The following is a 24,176-nucleotide window of genomic DNA, read 5'->3' as shown; positions in this document are numbered from 1 at the left end:
ACGAAGCTAGACACTTGAGGACCTGGGTGCACTTAAGAGGTAGCAAGTAGCTGGATTGTTGGGGTTTGGCCCATGTGCCAATGAACTCGTGCATTTATTTTGGTTTTCTTCATTGTAGTGAACTGAGAGGCTAATGTAGCAATCACGGGGTTCTCTGAAATGGCCAAGGTGGACTCATTTCGTGTCCAATGTGGAGTCATGTTGGCGGTCATTTAAAAGATAAGTTGCGGGCCACGACCTGGAGATGGGACAATAGCAAGGTAGCAGCTTGGAAATTCCCAGGAAAGATTTAAAAATTAGCGGAGGGGAAAGGGATGTCCTCAAAGGGGCCTCTTGAGATAGCTCAAGGGAGCAGCTCTCCTTTTGATTGCAACTGTAGGGCATGCAGCATAGAGCAGTTCCAGTCTTATCTTGTGTTATCTAGTGTGTTGTGTTGTCTAAGTGTGTCTTTGTGATCCTTTGGATCAGATATTTCTGCCTTTTTCCCTCACGGGCCTTATTGCAAGTGTCAGCCATCATCTCTAGATTCTTAACATTTGCATTTCTCAGCAAGACACTGATATGGTTTGTTCTTTTACTGGCAGGTTCAGCCATGTCTTGGAATTGCATCTTGGGAGCATCCAGTCAGAGGTCTCTTGAAGCCTTGCTCCTGGCTGTATTGCCATCCATCGTTTCCAGCTGTGAGTTGTAATGTTCTGGGGCTTGTAATATTGTAAGGATATAGGGAGCATTCTGAACATGGTGTGGTCTCACAGCTGCCTATGTGGGTACACACCTTTCCATTTTGTTTTGCCCCTTTGCCTCTGGGAATGTCTGTAGTTGTTTGGCTTTTCAGGAGAGGTGTAAATGGTGACTATGTTCCAGCATTGTTCTTTGTCTTTATTTTTAGGAAGTAAAGCCAGTTATCAGCAGTGAAGGTCAAGTGAGCGAGGTGAGTGGCAACTGATGGACAGAATGAGTTGTTATGCCTTGGGTGCCAAGTTCTGGTGTGGCTCTAAGCATCTGTTGTTGTTTGTGTATTTTAGGTGGGCCAGTTTTATTATGCTGAATCTCCTTGCCAGCTGGCCCACAGACCTGGCTTGCTGCCCTTGTGAGCCCTCCAGAAGTGTTACGGGACTCTGCAATGAAGCCTTTACCTTTTCCTTTAGAAGGTGCCATCCAGGTAGCCTTCAGCAATGGCTGAGGAGTTGCGGCGAGTCAGGGAGGGAGGGAGGAGCAGCGAGGGTCTGCTCAAGTTTCAGCGATGCCACATCACCTCGTCTCCTCTTAACCCAGGTATGCCCTGCAATGGTGGCATCGGCCTCGGACCGCAGCCGAAGTGTGTGGCCCAAGGACCTGGGCCTTCTTAGGAGAGTAGCACAATTGTTGGGTTTTGGCCGATGTGCCAATAAGTTCATGCACTGATGTTTGGTTTTCTTTACTGTAGCCGACTGAGAACAGCCTGGCAGCAGCATGAACTTCCCAGGTGGTGAGGTGGCAATCTTCTTTTGTGCTGGATGCAGATTTACATCCCCAGTTGTCTGAGAGATAAGTCGAGGGTTATGACCCACAGAGGGGATGAAAGGGGAGTGCTGGGTCAGGCTTGCTGGGAGGGATTTTTAAATCAGCTTTGGAGACGGGGATGTCCAAGAAGGGGCCCCTTAGGCCACATAAAGGGACAGTCTTGCTTTTGGTCACAATGCCGAGGTGTGCAGGGCAGAGCAGTCCCGATGTGTGTGGTGTCTTTTGTGTGTTCTGTGTCTTTTTTCTTACCCCTTCGAGGGGCTTATAAGGAAGTGCTGGGCATCACCCTTAGCATCTCTGATCTCTGCATTCCTCGGCCCGGTACTGACACTGTCCAGCCTTTGACTAGTGAGTTTGGACATGTATCAGAATTGCACCTCTCTTTAGAGGTGTTGAGTTGGATGTCTTTCATGGTCTTGTTCTGAGCTGTATCAACCGCTGTGCACCACGATAATCCTTTATATCGACTTAGGGCTTGTAAGATGCGAAGATAGGTAGAGGATTCTGACTGTATGATTCTCGGGCATCCATCCTTGCAGTTTTGCCAGGCAGTTCTTGGAATAAGTTGTTCTGTTAGCATCTTTTTCCTAGGGTTCTTTGAGCCTCGTTGGCTCACTGTCATCTCATTCTGCATTCTCTTGCTCCTTGCGGTTGTTCTTGTCGAGAGTTTTCTCTCCTCCTTGCATCCCCTTGTTTGTCATCTCCTGTGTAATGGGTGTATTTGGCCTGGGGCTGCTCTGCCCTGCCGCATAGTCTGGTGTGTAGGTGTAATAGAACTAAGACTATACTGTTAATTTGTCCAGCCCACAGTTTTGCAGTTACCCACACCTCCTGGTCAACAGCCTTATGCTTGTGATCGGTGGGAGAGTTGTGTGCTGGGGACTTGGAATTTGTAATGTAGGGTATAGTTGGACTCAAGATGGTATTTCTAGATTGGCACAAGATGTTTGGAGCTGTAAAGTTATCATACAGCACTTTGACTTTTGTCATAACTTTCTTTCAGATGCAGATGGATTGAATCTGTGGCAGAGCGCCCCGTACCGGGTGAGGTGGTTCCCACAGGAAGGTCAGTCACTATTTGTCTTTGCAGGGTAAGTGGTGGCTATGTTCCAGCATTGTTCTTTGTCTGTTTTTAGGAAGTAATGCTGGATATCAGTGTTCATGGTCAATGGAGCGAGGTGAGCGGTGACCAGTGGACAGAACCTGTTGTTATTGCTCAGGTATCAATTTTTGGTGGAGTTCTAAGCATCTGCTATTGTTTGTGCATTTCAGGTGATCCACTCACAAGATAGCCTGACCCAGATGCTGGAGGCCAGGAGGGTGCAAGCTTAAGGTAGAGGGGTAGTGTACTTCAATTGGAGTGGGGAGGTTGTGGTTTCAGAGTCTCTCAGCAGGCTTTTTTGCTTTGTTTCTTTGCAGGTGCTGCCGCTGCCCTAGGTGTGCCAAGCAACAGAGGTGAGCAGGTGAGTTGGCATTTAGGCAGGGTGAGTAATAGGTGAGCAGTGTGCGGCGGCGTGCCAAGCGTCTCCCTTTTGGTTTTGTAGGTGTTGTCCCGGCCACCTCTGGAGTTGGATGAAGATATGAGCTGAGCCCACGGCAGTGGTGTGGAGTAGTCTGGGGATTGCTCTTGTCAAGGGTGATTAGTCACATGTTCTGTTTTGTTGTCTTAGGTACTGTGAGCAGGTGTGGAGCTGAAGTTTGGAAACAGCAGGTAAGTGATGAGCCTCAGCAGTTACGAGAGAGAGGAGCATTGTGGAAGGGGTCTCTTCTGGCACGTGTTGTCACAGTCTGAATTTTCTCGCTGTTCTCCATCTTTTGCAGCTGCCAAAGTGGACTGCAAAGAACGTATTGATGTCCATGGCGCTGATGCGCTCTTTTCTGTTCAGGATGGGTTTTTTCACTTGTCTTCAGCGAGCTAAGTGTTGGGAACAGTGGTTGGGATAAGGGAAAAACCTTGGGAATCACAGGAGGCAATTTCAAGTTAGCTGAGAGGAGAGGGGTATAGTGAGATGGGCCCATTGGAACTAAAGGGAGAGGGTTTCTCCTCAGCATCACCTGTGTGTTTGCTGGTCAGCAGTTCCAACCCATCTCTGTGTTCTTGTAAGTTTTGCATTGTTGGCCTTCTTAGTCTCCATGTCGTTGTGGATCTTTTTGCCTTCGGAGCTTGCCTTCGGGTCTGGCACGATTGTCATGCTCTCAGTTTTACCTGCTCATCGGCATAGCCACCCTGGAGCGCTTCCGAGCATAGCATGTGTGCATCTCAGCCATTTGTCGGTCACATTTTGCGGTGTCACTTTGGCCTTTGCCAGCAGAGCTGTTCTCTATGGATCTCTTTATCACCTGGCAGTCATGGCCTTGTTCTCTAGGCCTACCGACCCTCTCAAGCATCCTCTTAACAGCTTTGGCACTTACTTCTCATAAGGAGTTATCTTTCACTGTCAAGTGCTGCTGCCATAGAGCCTTCTTTCCTTTGGCATCATCAGCCTCTGGCTCATGTTGTACTAGGAATCTTGGATCTGTCACTTGAACCTGCTGGGCAGTTTCAGCTTGTCTGTGTTAGGTAGTTTGTGTTGATGTGTCCATTGTCTTGTGTCACAGGGCTTTCTTATGTCTCAATGCTTTATCAGCATCGTTCTGAGCCATATTGGCAGTGGGGAGCTCTGTGAGAAGAGTGCGGGTGTGGAATGGTTCTGACCTTGTGTGTGGGAGTTTTGCCTTTCAGGCTTTTCAGCTACTTTTTAAACTTAGAGTAAAAACAACCCAGCTGCGCTGGCTGGGGATTTTTTCCCTCCCGGCTGGGTTTTTTTATCTGGGACCCGGCCGGTCTGTGAGGTGCCGTTCATCGCCAGGGTTTGGGTGCCGACCGTGCCGGGGATTTGTCAGGCGGGATGATTTTGGGGCTCCCGGGAACCGCGTTCCCATGGGGTGCTCTCGAGACGAGAGCGAGGGTGGGTTTGTGTGTCAGCTGAAGGAGGCGTGTGGTGGATGAGTGTTTTCTTCTCCGTGTGCTGCTGTTGTTTTGGGTTTCCTGGAACAATGAAATGTCCTAAATTTTCCAGAAATAGAACAATTGTTACATTGTACTGATAGGGGGTTGGCTTGTGTTGCTCTGTGTTCGTGTTTGCTGCTGCACTTGCACATATTGCTCTGTATGTCAATTGGACTTTGACCAGTGTGCATATGGATTGTACTTGTGCTTGTGTACATTGTTGTTTCCACTTGCTTTGCTGAAGTGTAAATAAAAAACCCTCGTTCAATCAAGCTGAATAAACCCTAATAAAGATACCCCCCCCTCCCCCCTTGTGGTTGCTCTCTTCCTTTGGTGTGGTTTAGTAATTTTTTCACCGTATTTCTTGCTTTGCTACTCTGCTTTGCTTTACTTTTCAGTCTATTCCTCACTTGACTTTTTCTAACTCTTTATCTTTTTCTCGCTGTTTAACTGTTTCTGGATGTCTCTGTCACTCTATTTCTCAGTTTCTCTTTTTCTCTTCAACACTAATTCTCTTTTAAACTCGATTTCTTTTTCTCTCAAACCCTATTCTTCTGTTTCTCTATTCCTTTTTCTCTTTTTTTCTCTCTCTCTCTCTCTCTCTGACTTGCTTTTTCTCTCTCTCTCTCTCTCTCCCTCTCTCTCTCTCTCTCACTGACTTGCTACCTTAGTTTGTTTCTGTAGCAGCTTGGAAAAAAACAGAGACCACTCTCTCTTCAGGCACAATCTGCCCCAGGCTTTGTCTTTCTATTTTGGGAAAGTTTTAAGAGAGTTTTGGCAATGGGCACAGGGAAAGACAAAACAGATCCATGCCCACACACTTGTCAGGGCAGACTTTCTGCCCCTTCTGGGCCACTGACTCAAACATGAAACCCCCCAGCTTTCTGGGAGGTGAAGGAAGAACAGTCACACCTGGTGCTTCTACCTGTAGTCATTTGCCTGCTCTGCATCTTTCCCAAGAGAGCAGAAGGCCCTTAGCAAAGTGAAGATCAGTGGAACAAGTTGCTCTCCCACTCAGGGCTCTCGTTAAGGCTGGAATGGCTGCTGCCAGCCTCTGCACTTTCTGCCTCCCCAACTTCCTCCCTTTGTTCATTTCTACCTTTTTAACTTTCTACCTTTGTTTGGTTCTGACTCTCTACCTTTCTATTTTTCTACCTTTGTTGCTTTCTACCTTTCTAACTTGACATGTTTGTTTCTACCATTCGACCTTTCTGTCTTTCCATCTTTCTTCATTTCTAACTTTCTACATTTCTACCTTTGTTCATTTCTGCGTTTCTACCTTTCTGTATTTGTTCATTTCTACCCTTCTGACCTTCTGCCTTTCGACCTTTTTTGTTTCTACTTTTATGACTTTGTTCCACCTTTCTAAGTTTTCTCTCTTTTTACCTTTGTTTGTTTCTAACTTTCTACATCTCTGACTTTCTCTCTTTGTTTGTTTCTGCCTTTCTGACTTTCTACATTTCTAACTTTCTACTTATGCTTGTTTCTACCTTTCTACATTCCTACCATTTTTGTTGCTACCTTTCTACCTTTGTTTGTTTATAACTTGGTAGATTTGTCCCTTTCTGCCTTTGTTTGATGAAAACTTTGAAACTTTAGACCTTTGTTTTTCTCCCTCTTTTTACCTTTCTTTGTTTCTAACACTACATTTCTAACTTTGTGCCTTTCTAAATTTGTTTTTTTACTTTCTAACTTTTACCTTTCTAACTTTGTTTCTAACCTTCTTGTAGAGTGAAGGCTCCTCTGGCCTTAGGCCCAGAGGGAAGCCAAAGCATTAGGTTTGAATTAAAAGCTTTGGACAAGCTGACATCCATGAAGCCACACCAAAATGAAATAGAAATACAGATTTTTAACTTTTAGTGGAAATATATGCTAAGTGCCTTAAATATGAAAAAGCTGTAGCAGAGATCTTAAACACAGCTCTTGCTGCAGCAGTGTTACCTTTTCACAGAATTCTTTACTTTAGACAAAATCTAGATCAAATTAGACTGTTCACGTGTTTTAGATGGAGTGTTCACATAAGCAATAAGAGCTGATAGGAACTGTATGTGCAAATCTGTGTAATACAGATGTAACACTTGTGTGAGGCTTACAACTGTTAGAATTAGACCAGGATGGGTTAAGAAAAAGAAAACTAGAATCATGTGTTAATCTTATTGGTCAATTAACAAATAGAATCCACACTTCTGTAAGAAAAAATACAGTGTATGGAGCATATAGAAGAAGCTGGTTTTGCCTGCTGCTGCTGCTTGGCGTTATCATGTAACCCCATTCGAACTCTGCCTTCAAGACAGCTGTGAGACCGTGAAATAAAGAACTCAGCAGAACAGCAGCCTCCTCTGCTCTTTCACCCTGGTCCGAGAAGGAAGGGTGGTACCCTGTCAAAGGCTCAACACCTTCTGCCTTTCTAACTTTGTTTCTATTTTTTTTTTTGTTTCTAACTTTGTTTGTTTTTAACTTTCAACCTTTCTACCTTTAGAAATGTGTTCGTTTCTTGTATTTTACCTCTTTGTTTGTTTCTAAATTTCTGCCGTTGTAACTTTGTTTCTAACTTCCTACTTTTTAAATTTCATTTGTTTTTAACTTTTTACCATTCTTCCCAGGGAGGGATGTGTGCAGAATACCAATACCTGTTAAGTTCTTCATTTTTACATCTATAGGCAAGTGCTACTAATTTAGATGTAAAATCATTTTGAAATAAGCCAGCCCTCCCTCTTTAATCTGTTGCATATAGGAGTAAAAGAAGCTGGGAATAGAGATCAGCAAGTTTTGCGAATAACGAGCCGGCGTTTTTCTGTAGGAAGGAAAGAAGCAAGTGCCTGGCCCCAGGAGCCGAGACGCTCGGGCTGCAGGAGCTGCAGAGCGCCCAGAGGCGGCTTTTCCCTCTGCTCTGTCCCTGCCCCCGGGCTGAGCTGGGCGGCGCTGCTGCCGCCCGGTGCCGGCTGAGCCGAGAGGGCGGCGGCCTCGGTGGCTGCCGAGCGTGGCAAGGGCAAGGAGCGGGAGCGAGCGGGGCTGGGTCTGTCAGCGGAGGGGAGGGGCGAAGGGCGGTTCGGAGCGCCGAGGGACAGGGCCGTGCGTGAGCGGGGCCACAGCTATGGAGAGGAGTGGGCGCCGTGCGGGGCGGCGACCGCGAGGAATGACAGCGCGGGGGGCGGGGCCGGTTTTGCCGGGCAGCAGAGGCGCGGTCGCAGCGCGACCCGGGCGGGGGGCACCGGGCGGGCACGGTCGGAATCGAGCCGCCCGCGTGTCGCTCTCAAGGGGGCGGCTCGGAAAGGAAGGCGCAGTTGGGCGCTTTCGGGATGGCATAAGTGACGCTTTATTAGCACCTGCCAGGACCTTGACGAGGGCTGGTGCCACTTCCGCCACACTCAAGATGGCGGACGAACTAGGCCCCTTTGAGAGGTGTCCCTGCCGATGCCTGCCGCCGGTCGCACGGCCGTCGCCCGCCTCCGGCGCCGCTGACCCCACCAGCCGTGTCCTTGCACCAGGAAGCACCGCGGAAAATCGCGCGGAGAGCGCGGGGCCGGCGTCGGAGTCCGGGCCGGATTCAGGCAGCCGAATAGACGCCCCTGTAAAGGGCGGGGGGGCCCCTTAAGGGTACCACACTAAAGATGGCGGCTCGACCGGAAGTGGCTTCTGCCAGCACCCAAGATGGCGGCGAAGAGCGGAAGTTTCGTCACCGCCACACTAAAGATGGCGAGCCAACCGGAAGTGGATTCTGTCAGCACTCAAGATGGCGGCGAAGGGCGGAAGTTTCACCACAGCCACACTAGAGATGGCTGCCGTTTATGCTTTTTCTTTGACCTTCTCAATATGGCGGCAAGGAAGGCCCCTCTAGCAGCGTCTATTCGGCTGCCTGAACGTGACGCCGACGCCAACCCAGCGCTTTATGTGCAGTTTTCTGAGGCGTTTCCCTCTATGCGGACACCGACTGTAGGGTCAGCGGCGCCTGGAGTAGGCGGGAGCATTCAGGCAGCCAAATAGACGGAGCGGGGTCCTTCCGGCCGCCATCTTGAGAAGGTCGAATAGCCACATTGGTGCGGTCCCGGTGACTTCCGCCCTTCTTCGCCAGGAGCGGCAATGGCGGGGAGCCCGGGGAGCAGCGCTGCCGGGCCGGGGGCACCGGGGCGGCTGCTCCGGGCTTGGAGGTGAGCGGGGAACGGGGACAGCCCCCAGCGGATGGCGGGGGCCGTGGGGGATCGGTATTCCGGCCCAGGGATGGGTGTCCAGGCACAGGGATGGGTGTCCCGGCACAGATATGGGTTCCTGGACTATCTAATAATATTATATAACGATCGTACAAGGAGATCTATATAAAAAAATCCTCCATGGTCATCCTTCTCCCAGCCCCTCTGTGTTTTCAGGATCTTGGGGGAAGAGTTTGGGTCTGGACAAGGCTCTCGGGCACAGGGTGGGATTCTTGGGGTGCAGGGCCAGGATTTGGACTCGATGCTCCCTGCGGGTCCCTTCCAGCCCAGGAAATGCTGCGATCCTGTGCCTCTGAGGGTGAAATAAAGGGCACCGGTGGGGTTTGTGCCCGCTGTGTTCACGGCCCCGCCGGCTCAGGGCGGGTTCAAGGCGCAGCTGCCCCCCCGAGCCAGCGGGACCGGCCGGGGCTGCTCGCTCCCGGTGCTGCCGCCTTGTGGGGAGAGCCCGGCACTGCAGCCCGCACAGGCGCTGGACCACGGGATGGGCGTGGAACAGCAGCGCAGGGAGTGCTGAGGCAGCGCAGGGAATGCTGCGGTCCCAGGGAATGCTGCGGTCCCAGGGAAGGCTGAGGCGTCCCCTGCCCGAGGCACTCGGCAGCAAATCCCTGATGTTGAGCAGCAAAAGGAAAGTTCTGGGTTAATGGGAGGAGGTTTCTGGAGTGGAGCTGGGACAGGTGCTGATCCACGCATGGAATCACGGGCTGGTTTGGCTTGGAAGGGACCACCAAGATCATTTCCACTCTGTTTGTTGTCTGGTTCCACAGCAAAGACCATCCAGAACTGCCACCTCACCCTCACGGACAGCAGGAATGTCTTCCACAGCTCTTGTTTTGGAATGGGAATGGCTGTTGGGAGCTCTGGCAGGACCAGGTAAGAAGAGAAATGGGATCGTTCTGGCTGCTGCTGGAGGTGGTTTTCTGCTTTCAGGCTGTTCTTCTCATTGATCCTTTCACAGCAGTGTTCTAGGGCACATTTGAGGGTAATTCCAGGAATTTCAAACCAGATAAAAACTGGTGGGGCAGAAATGTGCACCTGATCCATTTCTGGTAATTCCAAGCTTCTCCCACAACACCGTTCCAGGGGAAAGCTGATGAAAGGGTAAAGATGCAGAGGAACAAGTGCTGTAAACCCCCCATGCGCTCTTGACAGAGCAAACCTTGCAGTACTCCCAGCAGATCTCTTGGAGAAAGTGTGGGATCGCAAGGTTTTCCGGGAAAGCAAAACAGGGGCGGAGATGAGGGACTAGGCTTCCAGTTCTTCCTTTAGCTGAAAGCCTGGGGGAATTGAGAAGGGCCACAAGAACTGTTTGTGTAGGAAAATGGGAGTTTGGGGGCTGAATCTGAGTTTCCCTCTGGGGCATTTTTGAGGGAAAAGCTGAGGTGCTGTTTAAGGGAGAGAATGCACATTTTTGGGGTGGAAAAGGTTTAATCAATATTGTAGAGGAAGTAAAACGTTGGGGGTAAAAGTGGATGCAATCTGGAGGGGACAGAAGGAATATTTTGGAGGCAAAATGGGGAACTCAGTAGTGGACAGATGGGGAACATTTTGGAGGCAACACTTGACAAAGTCTCTGGGGTGGAGAACGAAGACATTGAGGGAAAAATGAGGTGATGAGCAGTGGGCACGTAGGGAAGGTGGTGGGGGTAAATGTTGAGAAAAGCCCCGTGGTATTCAAGAAATCCTTGGAAGCAGGACTGAGGAATTCAGTGGTGGAAAGATAGGGGAATTTTGCGGGGGTAAAACTTTAAAAGATCTAAGAGTTGAGAGTGAGTGTTTTTAGGTAAAAAGGATGTCTTGTTGAAGTTGGGCGTCTGGATTGTGGCATTTATGGATCACAGGGTGTTTTTGCAGAAAGTAGGAGATAAAGAAGACTCCCAAAGCCTCGGTAGCTGTGTTAAGAAATCCCTCGCAGGGAAGAAAGGTGCCAAACAACCTCCTAGAAGTAGGGACTAATTAGCACGGGAAGGGAAAAACCCACCCCCAGTGGGAGAGAGCCCGCCGGGTAAGGGAAGAGAAGGATGCCCTTAAGAAGGAGCAGGGAAGGTGAATTTCTCGGTTTGCTGAAATGTATCAAAAAGTTTGGAATCTGGGTCTGTGTGGAGGCCGGGATTTTCTCGGCCATATGCAGAGCCCAGCACTAGGAATAGAGTAATTCCAGGCTTTCCAACGGCAAAAATGCAGTACCAGAGAGTTCTGTTATCCCGAGGACTTGGGGGATAGTTGGCAAAAATTTCCGGGGGCCCAGGCTGGACCGAGCTTTTAACGCTCCCCGGATTCACGGGATCGGGGATTCCAGCGTGCCCTGCACGGTTTTTTTCAGGGAAGTCCCAAATCCGTGTGAGCACAAAGCAGAATCCCCTGGGAGCTGTGAAGGCAACGGGATGTTTCTTGGGAATTTTGAAGGATTGGGTGAGTCCTCAGTGTTAGGTTGGAATGAACGCAAATTGTCCGGGAGTTGCTGGTTTAGGGATGGCCGGGTCTGGGTTTGGATTTGTGGGCACCGAGTGTTCCTTGTGTCAGCTTTAGGTCTGCATTGGTGGGAATTGTCAGAGAAAAGAGAAGGCAATTGAAATGTGGAGCTCCATTCTTGGAGAAATGATCAGGATGGGAGAGGAAAGGCTGTGGAGCTGCTGGGAGCTCCTGTAGAACGAAAGGATCTGAGGTCTGGAGGCAAAAGCTGTGGAACAAAGCCTGGAAAGGGTGTGGGGTGGGCAGGAGGGGGAGGAGGGCACCGTGGGGGGGTGAAAGAGGGAAAGAATCCCTGCTCCGGGAATCCAGCAGGGACCAGGAGAGGATCATTTTCCATCCACTGCTCTCAGTGTAATCCTACTGAGGACGGTCAAAGGGAAGTGATTCATTTGTTCTTAGGTTTGGAATGAAAGGTGCTCTTCCAGAGGGGAATATTCACCTGTTAAAATTCTGTTGGATACAGGAAAAGAGGGAGGAAGCAAGCAGCTGGGGAATGAACGGGTGGATTTTTTGGTGGATACAGGGAAAGACACGGGAAGGGGCTCTTAAGTAAAATACACCTCACGGGCAGCACCAGGAGAAGCCTCAACTGCCCTTTTTTTCCAAGCTCTGACATTCCAGAGGAGTAAGCAGTGGTCAGCCCATCATTTTCTGTATTCCTTGGATGCCCAGTGCTTTGTTGGGAAGAGATAATATTTGGAAATGAACAAATCCGGGGATGTAATTTCCTGATAGTAAAGCCCCAGAGACCCTGGTTTTGATATCCTTCCAGCACCCAAACGCAACAGAGGGAATCCTGGCGGAGCTGGAAATCGCTGTCGCTCCGTCGGTGGAATTCCTGGGAAATGGAAAGCAGCAGAAGCAGCAAGAACAGAGTTGGAAGCAGGCTCCAGCCAGGTAAGGCAGACACCAAATCCTTTGGAACTGGGCAGGGGTGGGAAGAATTAATTCTTACCTTTGTAGCCCATGGATTCCTGAGCAGGATCCCGGCAGGGAAGACTGCAGGGATCAGACTGGGGACTGATCCCAGCTGGGGGCAGCGAGCCTTGGAATTGGCTGAAGGGAAGAAAGAGGGATCCTTTGAGCACAAGGATCAGCTGTCAAATGCGGAGATGGCATCAGACAATTCCTCGGGAGGGTTTAGTTCCTGGGCCAAATCGATCTCCTGCCTTGTGAAGGAGCTCAGAGACCTGGGAAGAGCCCAAGCAACGCAGGGAATGCAGTGGCAGATAAAACTGCCGGGGAACGGTGGGGAAAAGCATCCGAACAGGGGGCCTCGTTTTGTACAGGAACGGTACAAAAAATTGTCCGAAAGAATAGGAATGGAATGGGATTTTACGTATTCCTCGGAGGCCACAATCCAGTGGGAAGGCTGAGAGAAGGAAGCAAAGCCTAAAAAGGCAAATGAGCCAAATCTGCCCAAAGCCTCCAATGGCCACATTCCCTGGCATTGCTGAGGACTTCAGCCGAGCTCCAGGCAAAAGGTGAGCCCCTATGGAATCCTTTCTGGGAGACCATATCCAGCTGGGACCCTTCCTGGAGAAGGCCATGGGATATGGGTTATGCCAGGTCCAGAGAATATGTCATTTCCTTGGAAAAACACTTGGATCACTGCATCACTTTCTTGTTTTAGGCTCATCAGTCACCCGGGCTATCCAAGTCCATCCTCCCCAGCGGGGAGAGCGGGAGCACGTCCGGCCATGGAGAATTTCTGGGAGAGCCCGGGAGAAGAAAGAAGGCTCCAGCTTCACAGATCTGTGTCATAACCCATCCTGTCGGCCGCTCCTGTTTGATCCCGGTGCATTTGTCCTCTTGGATTCAACCTGAGCAGCGCTAATTGCTGGGAATGAAGCAGCCTTTGGTACTTCTTTGCCACAAAACCTCTCCATCCTGCCCTTCAATCCTGTTGCAAACACGGGGAAAACCCAAAACTCCGTTTTTTCCCCTCTCCCCTTCACTTTGCCTCCTCTTTTCTTGCAGGCTTTGGGCTATCCAGGCTTGCATGTGGATTAGACACCCTGTAGGCTCAGCTCCAGGTGGGATTGCAGCGGTGTTGGAAGCACCAGGGATTCTCCCAAGGTTTGGTGTGAGGAGCTGCATCTTGGGAGGGGCTGGGATTTTGTGCACTTCTGGGGGTTTTTTTTCCTGTTTGCCTTTTGGGCTGCCTCAGAGAAAAGGCTGAAAACCGAAGAAGCTGAGGGGGGGTTCCCAAATTCCTTTCCAGCCCTTCAGAGGAGGCACAAAGCCACGTGCAGCTGAGGAGAGGGATGTGAGGAGAATGGCAATAATGGAGCCTTGGGACTCTGCACTTCATTCTTTTCACGTCTTTGGAGGTACAGGAAATGCCAAACCCCACAGGAATTCTGCGTCTGTAACATCGGGTGCAACCTCTTGAAAGCCAAGTGCTCAGAGTGGGGTTTTCCCAAGGGTAAATCCCGATGTGACATGGCAAAGCTTCAGTGAGGATTTCCAGGCTTGACTGCACAGCTTTTGGGAAAGCTCAGTAACCAAACAAGAGCAGATTTCTGTCGGATTTGGATCAAACGTGGCGTTTAAATCTGGGACAGCTCCGCTCCCCGGGTGGGAAAGTGCTTGGAGTAGCCGAGAGCTGAGCCGTTCTTGAGAATTCCAAGCGTTGTGTCCTTACGCTCCTTAATACAGCGTTTAAATAATTGATCCTGAAAGGAGCCAGTATCAGAGGGATTTGTTAGAGGGGCAGGGATGTTTTTTCGCGTGGCAGTGTGTCGGGATAGTCAAGACTCCTTACGTCAGAATTAATTGGTCTTCCTTCTTTTCCCTTTTGTTCTTTCTAGATTGTGGCTGAGTGGGGAGAATATTTGGGATAAAGAAACGAAATGCCCGAGGGAAGCTTCGTGTTCCCGTGGGGATGCTTTAGGCACGTGCAGCTTCTGAGCTGCACCGAAAGTTGAGGCTCCCCCAGAAGCCTTCCGAAGCTGGAAGGGCCGGGGAAGAGAATTCCAGGAGAGGTGTGGGAAGCGCTTTCTGCCAGGTCTGGACAGCACCGAGGTGGGAATGACTTCAAAGTGTTCCTTGTCCCTGTCCTGTTCCCAGCCCAGGACAAAGTTGGTGTTCCCTGAACGGCTGCGGTTCCCTGGATGTGGCAGGAGGAGGTCTCTGCCGGGGAGTGGGAGAAGTGTCCCTGCCCGGTGCCGTGTCCTTGGCGGGCAGAGAGCGCCGATCGTGGCAAGGGGGGTTTGTGAGTATGGAATCAATCCTAGCTCCTTTTTAAGGGGGTGTTTTAATGAGTCATCAGCAGGGACCACTTTTAGCCAGCTTTAGTTAAGTTCCTTTTGCACAGGTTTCATGTGGCTTTGATGGTGAAATCAGCAAACCCTGAAGTTTGCCAAATTACCCCTGAAAAGCTTTAATGAACCAATCCTGAGGGAACTGGGGATTGCATATCTGGGATCTTATGGCCCTTTGAGGCCATGTTGGGTTTAGCCCCTGATTTTGGTGCCGAGGGAAACTCCAAGTTAAGAATAATCCAAATATGAAGCACTTCTCACAAAACTCAGCTTTGCAAACCTTTATTTGGGCTAAAAAAGAAAAGATGGGAATGCCCTTGGCAGAAAAGCAGCTGTGAGGCACAGCAGGCTTCAAATGCCTGTCAGCAGGCGCTCCAGGAGAAACGGCTGCTGGCTCCGGGCATCCTGGGCTTTCCAGGCAGGTTTTGTACTGGATTGCAAGGCAGTTCTCCTGCCTCTGGGGGGTGGCACCTGCATCCCACTGGAAAGGGAAAATGTGGAGAGAGCGGCAAGCGGGAAGACGGTTGCTGATGTGTGTCCTTGGATTGCAGTTCCTCCCGGTGGGTCTGTGCTGCTGGAAGTTTGAAGGAGATCAGCCTTGGAGTACGTGTGGGTTCACCGGTGGGGCTTGGGAGAGACGCTGGACATGAAATTCCAGGGATGTTCCCCTTGCTGGAGTGAGAAGCAGTGGAAGCACTTTGCTGTCTGCTTCTTCATCGCCCTCACCTCGGTCCCCTGGGGCTCCAGGTAATCCCCTCTCACCTTTGCTTTTCCAAGGGTCTCTAAATGAGGGCTTGAGCTTTGGTGCAGCTCCCTTTACAGGGAAGATCTGTTCCAGGAAAGGTCTCCTGGTCTGGACCGATGGCGTTGCAGGAAGAGCAGGAAACCCCAGAGCTCCTGTGGCTCCCTCATCTGATTTGCCTGCAGGCAGCAAGGATCATTCCCAAGTGTCATCCCCTGGCTCCGTGACTCGGGGAGGTTGTGTTCCCCCAAAGGCCAGGGGCCGCTTTGTGTTGCAGCTCACGGAAGTCCAGCTCGGTGGTGCTGGGTTTGGTTTTTGCGTGCAATGAAGGCACTAAAAAATTCCCCTCCTTCACTGGCACAGCCCTGGAGTGGGAGCAGATTCCCCTTATCCCGGAGTTATCCCGCTCCTGCCCTGGATCCCTGCGGTGCCGTGTGTTCTCCAAGCTCACAGCACTGCTGGCTCTAAACAAGAAAAACAATCCCTGTTCCATCTCTTCTCCGTCCTTGATGTTCCCAGGCCCTGCATCTCCCTGGCTATTCCCTGTGGGAGTCTTCATCTCCATCCCACCTTATCCCGATCAAATAAGGGTCTGAGACGTGTTTAGCAGCAAATGCATTCTTGTGAAGAAAGCCAAGAGCAAAGAGCGTCCAGATGCAGAGAAGTCTTTAGAAAAGCATTGCAGACGTGCAAATGAGGGATGTGTCTTCCTGCATCTCCTGTTGTTTTTTCTCTGTCAGGTTTTGGAAGGGTTTTCTCTCAGTGATTTCCTGCAGTCCAGGTGCGTCCCTTCTTTTGTCCAAATCCAGTGCCAGAGGATCGAACAACTGACGAGTGGGGTCTGGGATGAAAACGGTTCTCCTAAAATGAGGGAAACAATGCTAGAAGAGAAATGAGCATCCTTTTAATGCCTGGAATAAAAATGCTGGAAAAGGGCAATTTTATTTGATATGGTGTCTTTCTCTTTTTTTTTTCCATGGCTAAAACTGCACGGTGAGCAATCAGAGCAGAAATAGGAAATGCAGGAGTCTTGGATTCCACAGTGGGATTAACTTCCCTTTTCTGCTCTCTTTCAGGACAGGAAAAAACCACCGAACTCGCCCCATCTTTGGGACCAAGAGCTTTGGTGTTGGAGTAGGCAAAGCCAGCTAGGGCCCCCCTTGTCCTGCCCATGGTGTGGGTCAGGGACAGGCTCCTCTTCTCCTCTGGGCTGGGATGAACTGGCTAGGGAATGCTCTTTCTGACAGGCCGGTCCTAGCCCCGGCTACTGGAAATGGGCAGAGGTGAAGAGGCGCAAGTGCCAGAGTTCCTTGGGGATGATGGAACTGTGGTGTTTGGCTGTGCCCAGAGGGGCAGGTTGGGCATTTCTGTGTGTGTGAGGACCGGTTTGGGTGCTGGGGAGCCCGGGGAGCCGAGCTCTCAGTGCATTCCCAGCTCTCCCGGGGGTGGGAGCTGGTGCAGGGCTGGGTGACAGCCTCTGGTCGGGCTCGGGGCAGGCCCTGGCCCCGGCACAGACACGCTGGGGTGGTTTGGGGCCGCTTGGGGAGCCGTGGGAGGCAAATGAGGGATGGTGCTGGGCGGAGCGATCGGCCTGCGCTCGTGTCAGCGCAGCCGTGCAGGGCACTGGGATCTGGGTAAAACACCGGCTCTCCTGGCGTTCAGGGAGGCAAGGTCTGAGGGACTGGATTTACTTGGGACTTTCCAGGACAGCAGGAAGAAGAGGAAATGTGGTGCCAGAGGTGCGTCCCATCCGGTTGCATTTCCCTCTTTCCCGTTTCCATTTCCTCCTCAGTGCAGGCGTCCCCTGCAGCCCATGAGCACGGGGCCGGTGACAACTCCCTGTCTGTAGAGGGATTCCTTATGGAACAAGGGCAGATGACACTTGTGTGAGGCTTACGACTGTTAGAATTAGACCAGGATGGGTTAAGAAAAAGAAAACTAGAATGGTGTGTTAATCTTACTGGTCAATTAACAAATAGAATCCACACTTCTGTAAGAAAAAATACAGTGTATGGAGCATATAGAAGAAGCTGGTTTTGCCTGCTGCTGCTGCTTGGCTTTATCATGTAACCCCATTCGAACTCTGCCTTCAAGACAGCTGTGAGACTGTGAAATAAAGAACTCAGCAGAACAGCAGCCTCCTCTGCTCTTTCACCCTGGTCCGAGAAGGAAGGGTACCCTGTCAAAGGCTCAACACTTGCCTTTCTGAGTTTGTTTCTAAATTTCTACCTTTCTAATTTTGTTTCTAATTTTTTTTTTTGTTTCTAACTTTGTTTGTTTTTAACTTTCGACCTTTGGAAATTTGTTTGTTTCTTGTATTTTACCTCTTTGTTTGTTTCTAAATTTCTGCTGTTGTAACTTTGTTTCTAACTTTCTACTTTTTACATTTCATTCGTTTTTAACTTTTTACCATTCCTCCCAGCGAGGGATGTGTGCAGAATACTAAAACCTGTTAAGTTCTTCACTTTTACATCTATAGGCAAGTGCTACTGATTTAGATGTAAATTCATTTTGAAATGAGCCAGCCCTCTCTCTCTACTCTGTCGCATACAGGAATATAAGAAGCTGGGAATAGAGATCAGCAAGTTTTGCGAATAACGAGCCGGCGTTTTTCTGTAGGAAGGAAAGAAGCAAGTGCCTGGCCCCAGGAGCCGAGACGCTCGGGCTGCAGGAGCTGCAGAGCGCCCAGAGGCGGCTTTTGCCTCTGCTCTGTCCCTGCCCCCGGGCTGAGCTGGGCGGCGCTGCTGCCGCCTGGTGGCGAGAGCGCGGCACTGCCGCCCCCGACACGGCGCCCCGGCGCTGCTGCCGCCCGGTGCCGGCTGAGCCGAGAGGGCGGCGGCCTCGGTGGCTGCCGAGCGTGGCAAGGGCAAGGAGCGGGAGCGAGCGGGGCTGGGTCTGTCAGCGGAGGGGAGGGGCGAAGGGCGGCTCGGAGCGCCGAGGGACAGGGCCGTGCGTGAGCGGGGCCACAGCTATGGAGAGGAGTGGGCGCCGTGCGGGGCGGCGACCGCGAGGAATGACAGGGCGGGGGGCGGCCCGGCGGGGCCGGTTTTGCCGGGCAGCAGAGGCGCGGTCGCAGCGCGACCCGGGCGGGGGGCACCGGGCGGGCACGGTCGGAATGGAGCCGCCCGCGTGTCGCCCTCAAGGAGGCGGCTCGGAAAGGAAGGCGCAGTTGGGCGCTCTCGGGACGGCGTTAAGTGACGTTTTTATTAGAACCTGCCAGGACCTTGCAGAGGGTGGTTTACACTTCCGCCACACTCAAGATGGCGGACGCACTAGGCCCCTTTGAGAGGTGTCCCTGCCGATGCCTGCCGCCGGTCGCGGAGCAGTCGCCCGCCTCCGGCGCCGCTGACCCCACCAGCCGTGTCCTCGCGCCGGGAAGCACCGCGGAAAATCGCGCGGAAAGCGCGGGGCCGGCGTCGGAGTCCGGGCCGGATTCAGGCAGCCGAATAGACGCCCTTGTGAGGGGCGGGGGGGCCCCTTAAGGGTACCACACTAAAGATGGCGGCTCGACCGGAAGTGGCTTCTGCCAGCACCCAAGATGGCGGCGAAGAGCGGAAGTTTCGTCACCGCCACACTAAAGATGGCGGCCGTGTACGCTGTTTTCTGACCTTCTCAATATGGCGGCAGGGAAGGCCCCCCCCCCCCCCAAGGTGCGTCTATTCGGCTGCCTGAACGCGACGCCGACGCCGACGCCAGCCCAGCGCTTGCACGCAGATTTCTGAGGCGTTTCCCGCTATGCGGACACCGACTGTGGGGTCAGCGGCGCCTGGGGCAGGCGGGAGCATTCAGGCAGCCGAATAGACGGAGCGGGGTCCTTCCGGCCGCCATCTTGAGAAGGTCGAATAGCCACATTGGTGCGGTCCCGGTGACTTCCGCCCTTCTTCGCCGGGAGCGGCAATGGCGGGGAGCCCGGGGAGCAGCGCTGCCGGGCCGGGGGCACCGGGGCGGCCGGGCCGGGGGCACCGGCGCGGGTGCTCCGGGCTCGGAGGTGAGCGGGGAACGGGGACAGCCCCGAGCGGACGGTGGGGGCCGCGGGGGATCGGTATTCCGGCCCAGGGATGGCTGCCCCGGCCCAGGGATGGGTGTCCAGGCACAGGGATGGGTTCCTGGACTATCTAATAATATTATATAACGATCGTACAAGGAGATCTATCTAAGAAATCCTCCATGGTCATCCTTCTCCCAGCCCCGCTGTGTTTTCAGGGTCTTGGGGGAAGAGTTTGGGTCTGGACAAGGCTCTCGGGCACAGGGTGGGATTCTTGGGGTGCAGGGCCAGGATTTGGACTCGATGCTCCCTGCGGGTCCCTTCCAGCCCAGGAAATGCTGCGATCCTGTGCCTCTGAGGGTGAAATAAAGGGCACCGGTGGGGTTTGTGCCCGCTGTGTTCACGGCCCCGCCGGCTCAGGGCGGGTTCAAGGCGCAGCTGCCCCCCCGAGCCAGCGGGACCGGCCGGGGCTGCTCGCTCCCGGTGCTGCCGCCTTGTGGGGAGAGCCCGGCACTGCAGCCCGCACAGGCGCTGGACCACGGGATCGGCGTGGAACAGCAGCGCAGGGAGTGCTGAGGCAGCGCAGGGAGTGCTGCGGTCCCAGGGAATGCTGCGGTCCCAGGGAAGGCTGAGGCGTCCCCTGCCCGAGGCACTCGGCAGCAAATCCCTGATGTTGAGCAGCAAAAGGAAAGTTCTGGGTTAATGAGAGGAGGTTTCTGGAATGGAGCTGGGACAGGTGCTGATCCACGCATGGAATCACGGGCTGGTTTGGCTTGGAAGGGACCACCAAGATCATTTACACTCTGTTTGTTGTCTGGTTCCACAGCAAAGACCATCCAGAACTGCCACCTCACCCTCACGGACAGCAGGAATGTCTTCCATAGCTCTTGTTTTGGAATGGGAATGGCTGTTGGGAGCTCTGGCAGGACCAGGTAAGAAGAGAAATGGGATCATTCTGGCTGCTGCTGGAGGTGGTTTTCTGCTTTCAGGCTGTTCTTCTCATTGATCCTTTCACAGCAGTGTTCTAGGGCACATTTGAGGGTAATTCCAGGAATTTCAAACCAGATAAAAACTGGTGGGGCAAAAACGTGAACCTGATCCATTTCTGGTAATTCCAAGCTTCTCCCACAACACCGTTCCAGGGGAAAGCTGATGAAAGGGTAAAGATGCAGAGGAACAAGTGCTGTAAACCCCCCATGCGCTCTTGACAGAGCAAACCTTGCAGTACTCCCAGCAGATCTCTTGGAGAAAGTGTGGGATCGCAAGGTTTTCCGGGAAAGCAAAACAGGGGCGGAGATGAGGGACTAGGCTTCCAGTTCTTCGTTTAGCTGAAAGCCTGGGGGAATTGAGAGGGGCCACAAGAACTGTTTGTGTAGGAAAATGGGAGTTTGGGGGCTGAATCTGAGTTTCCCTCTGGGGCATTTTTGAGGGAAAAGCTGAGGTGCTGTTTAAGGGAGAGAGTGCACATTTTTGGGATGGAAAAGGTTTGATCAATATTGTAGAGGAAGTAAAATGTTGGGGGTAAAAGTGGATGCAATCTGGAGGGGACAGAAGGAATATTTTGGAGGCAAAATGGGGAACTGAGTAGTGGACAGATGGGGAACATTTTGGGGGCAACACTTGACAAACTCCCTGGGGTGGAGAACGAAGACATTGAGGGAAAAATGAGGTGATGAGCAGTGGGCACGTAGGGAAGGTGGTGGGGGTAAATGTTGAGAAAAGCCCCGTGGTATTCAAGAAATCCTTGGAAGCAGGACTGAGGAATTCAGTGGTGGAAAGATAGAGGAATTTTGCAGGGGTAAAACTTCCAAAGATCTAAGAGTTGAGAGTGAGTGTTTTTAGGTAAAAAGGATGTCTTGTTGAAGTTGGGCGTCTGGATTGTGGCATTTGTGGATCACAGGGTGTTTTTGCAGAAAGTAGGAGAAAAAGAAGACTCCCAAAGCCTCGGTAGCTGTGTTAAGAAATCCCTCGCAGGGAAGAAAGGTACCTAAACCTCCTAGAAGTAGGGACTAATTAGCATGGGAAGGGGAAAACCCACCCCCAGTGGGAGAGAGCCCGCCGGGTAAGGGAAGAGAAGGATGCCCTTAAGAAGGAGCAGGGAAGGTGAATTTCTCGGTTTGCTGAAATGTATCAAAAAGTTTGGAATCTGGGTCTGTGTGGAGGCCGGGATTTTCTCGGCCATATGCAGAGCCCAGCACTAGGAATAAAGTTTTGATATCCTTCCAGCACCCAAACGCAACAGAGGGAATCCTGGAGGAGGTGGAAAACGCTGTCGCTCCGTCGGTGGAATTCCTGGGAAATGGAAAGCAGCAGAAGCAGCAAGAACAGAGTTGGAAGCAGGCTCCAGCCGGGTAAGGCAGACACCAAATCCTTTGGAATTAGAAGTGGGCAGGGGTGGGAAGAATTAATTCTTACATTCGTAGCCCATGGATTCCTGAGCAGGATCCTGGCAGGGAAGACTGCAGGGATCAGACTGGGGACTGATCCCAGCTGGGGGCATGAGCCTTGGAATTGGCCGGAGGGAAGAAAGAGGGATCCTTTGAGCACAAGGATCAGCTGTCAAATGCGGAGATGGCATCAGACAATTCCTGGGGAGGGTTTAGTTCCTGGGCCAAATCGATCTCCTGCCTTGTGAAGGAGCTCAGAGACCTGGGAAGAGCCCAAGCAACGCAGGGAATGCAGTGGCAGATAAAACTGCCGGGGAACGGTGGGGAAAAGCATCGAAGAGGGGGCCTCGTTTTGTACAGGAACGGTACAAAAAAATGTCCAAAAGAGCAGGAATCCAATGGGATTTTACATATTCCTCGGAGACCAGAATCCAGTGGGAAGGCTGAGAGAAGGAAACAAAGCCTAAAAAGGCAAATGAGCCAAATCCTGCCCAAAGCCTCCAATGGCCACATTCCCTGGCATTGCTGAGGACTTCAGCCGAGCTCCAGGCAAAAGGTGAGCCCCTATGGAATCCTTTCTGGGAGACCATATCCAGCTGGGACCCTTCCTGGAGAAGGCCATGGGATATGGGTTATCCCAGGTCCAGAGAATATGTCATTTCCTTGGAAAAACACTTGGATCACTGCATCACTTTCTTGTTTCAGGCTCACCAGTCAGCCGGGCTATCCAAGTCCATCCTCCCCAGCGGGGAGAGCGGGAGCACGTCCGGCCACGGAGAATTTCTGGGAGAGCCCGGGAGAAGAAAGAAGGCTCCAGCTTCACAGATCTGTGTCATAACCCATCCTGTCGGCCGCTCCTGTTTGATCCCGGTGCATTTGTCCTCTTGGATTCAACCTGAGCAGCGCTAATTGCTGGCAATGAAGCAGCCTTTGGTACTTCTTTGCCACAAAACCTCTCCATCCTGCCCTTCAATCCTGTTGCAAACACGGGGAAAACCCAAAACTCCGTTTTTTCCCCTCTCCCCTTCACTTTGCCTCCTCTTTTCTTGCAGGCTTTGGGCTATCCAGGCTTGCATGTGGATTAGGCAGAGCACCCTGTAGGCTCAGCTCCAGGTGGGATTGCAGCGGTGTTGGAAGCACCAGGGATTCTCCCAAGGTTTGGTGTGAGGAGCTGCATCTTGGGAGGGGCTGGGATTTTGTGCACTTCTGGGGGTTTTTTTTCCTGTTTGCCTTTTGGGCTGCCTCAGAGAAAAGGCTGAAAACCGAAGGAGCTGAGGGGGGGTTCCCAAATTCCTTTCCAGCCCTTCAGAGGAGGCACAAAGCCACGTGCAGCTGAGGAGAGGGATGTGAGGAGAATGGCAATAATGGAGCCTTGGGACTCTGCACTTCATTCTTTTCACGTGTTTGGAGGTGCAGGAAATGCCAAACCCCACAGGAATTCTGTGTCTGTAACATCGGGTGCAACCTCTTGAAACCCAAGTGCTCAGAGTGGGGTTTTCCCAAGGGTAAATCCCAATGTGACATGGCAAGGCTTCAGTGAGGATTTCCAGGCTTGACTGCACAGCTTTTGGGAAAGCTCAGTAGCCAAACAAGGTCAGATTTCTGTCGGATTTGGATCAAACGTGGCGTTTAAATCTGGGACAGCTCAGCTCCCTGGGTGGGAAAGTGCTTGGAGTAGCCGAGAGCTGAGCCGTTGTTGAGAATTCCAAGCGTTGTGTCCTTACGCTCCTTAATACAGCGTTTAAATAATTGATCCTGAAAGGAGCCAGTATCAGAGGGATTTGTTAGAGGGGCAGGGATGTTTTTTCACGTGGCAGTGTGTCGGGATAGTCAAGACTCCTTATGTCAGAATTAATTGGTCTTCCTTCTTTTCCCTTTTGTTCTTTCTAGCTTGTGGCTGAGTGGGGAGAATATTTGGGATAAAGAAACGAAATGCCCGAGGGAAGCTTCGTGTTCCCGTGGGGATGCTTTAGGCACGTGCAGCTTCTGAGCTGCACCGAAAGTTGAGGCTCCCCCAGAAGCCTTCCGAAGCTGGAAGGGCCGGGGAAGAGAATTCCAGGAGAGGTGTGGGAAGCGCTTTCTGCCAGGTCTGGACAGCACCGAGGTGGGAATGACTTCAAAGTGTTCCTTGTCCCTGTCCTGTTCCCAGCCCAGGACAAAGTTGGTGTTCCCTGAACGGCTGCGGTTCCCTGGATGTGGCAGGAGGAGGTCTCTGCCGGGGAGTGGGAGAAGTGTCCCTGCCCGGTGCCATGTCCTTGGCGGGCAGAGAGCGCCGATCGTGGCAAGGGGGGTTTGTGAGTGTGGAATCAATCCTAGCTCCTTTTTAAGGGGGTGTTTTAATGAGTCATCAGCAGGGACCACTTTTAGCCAGCTTTAGTTAAGTTCCTTTTGCACAGGTTTCATGTGGCTTTGATGGTGAAATCACCAAACCCTGAAGTTTGCCAAATTACCCCTGAAAAGCTTTAATGAACCAATCCTGAGGGAACTGGGGATTGCATATCTGGGATCTTATGGCCCTTTGAGGCCATGTTGGGTTTAGCCCCTGATTTTGGTGCCGAGGGAAACTCCAAGTTAAGAATAATCCAAATATGAAGCACTTCTCACAAAACTCAGCTTTGCAAAGCTTT

General features: G+C 51.8%; 1 protein-coding gene across 8 annotated transcripts in view; it reads left to right on the top strand.

Moving 5' to 3' along the window:
* The window catches only part of LOC125320914, a 204,400-nt gene that overhangs the window by 5,590 nt on the left and 174,634 nt on the right, over positions 1 to 24,176 (top strand). The window contains exons 2-10 of one of the 8 annotated variants that reach the window (XR_007201360.1): positions 585 to 680; positions 890 to 931; positions 1,149 to 1,275; positions 1,427 to 1,473; positions 2,507 to 2,594; positions 2,776 to 2,836; positions 2,923 to 2,958; positions 3,174 to 3,214; positions 3,325 to 4,795. Coding sequence is in view for 2 of the 8 variants with exons in the window: in XM_048293339.1 (XP_048149296.1) it covers positions 585 to 680; positions 890 to 931; positions 1,026 to 1,094 (207 nt within the window). In the remaining 6 variants the exon portion in view is untranslated. The other 7 variants (XR_007201356.1, XR_007201354.1, XR_007201359.1 and 4 more) reach the window with 7 other exon arrangements.

The sequence above is a fragment of the Corvus hawaiiensis genome, chromosome 2 (assembly GCF_020740725.1).
Source record: "Corvus hawaiiensis isolate bCorHaw1 chromosome 2, bCorHaw1.pri.cur, whole genome shotgun sequence".
NCBI classification, from domain to species: Eukaryota; Metazoa; Chordata; class Aves; order Passeriformes; family Corvidae; genus Corvus; species Corvus hawaiiensis.
Note: the sequence above shows the minus strand (reverse complement) of the source record. Positions and strands in the feature narration are given on the sequence as shown.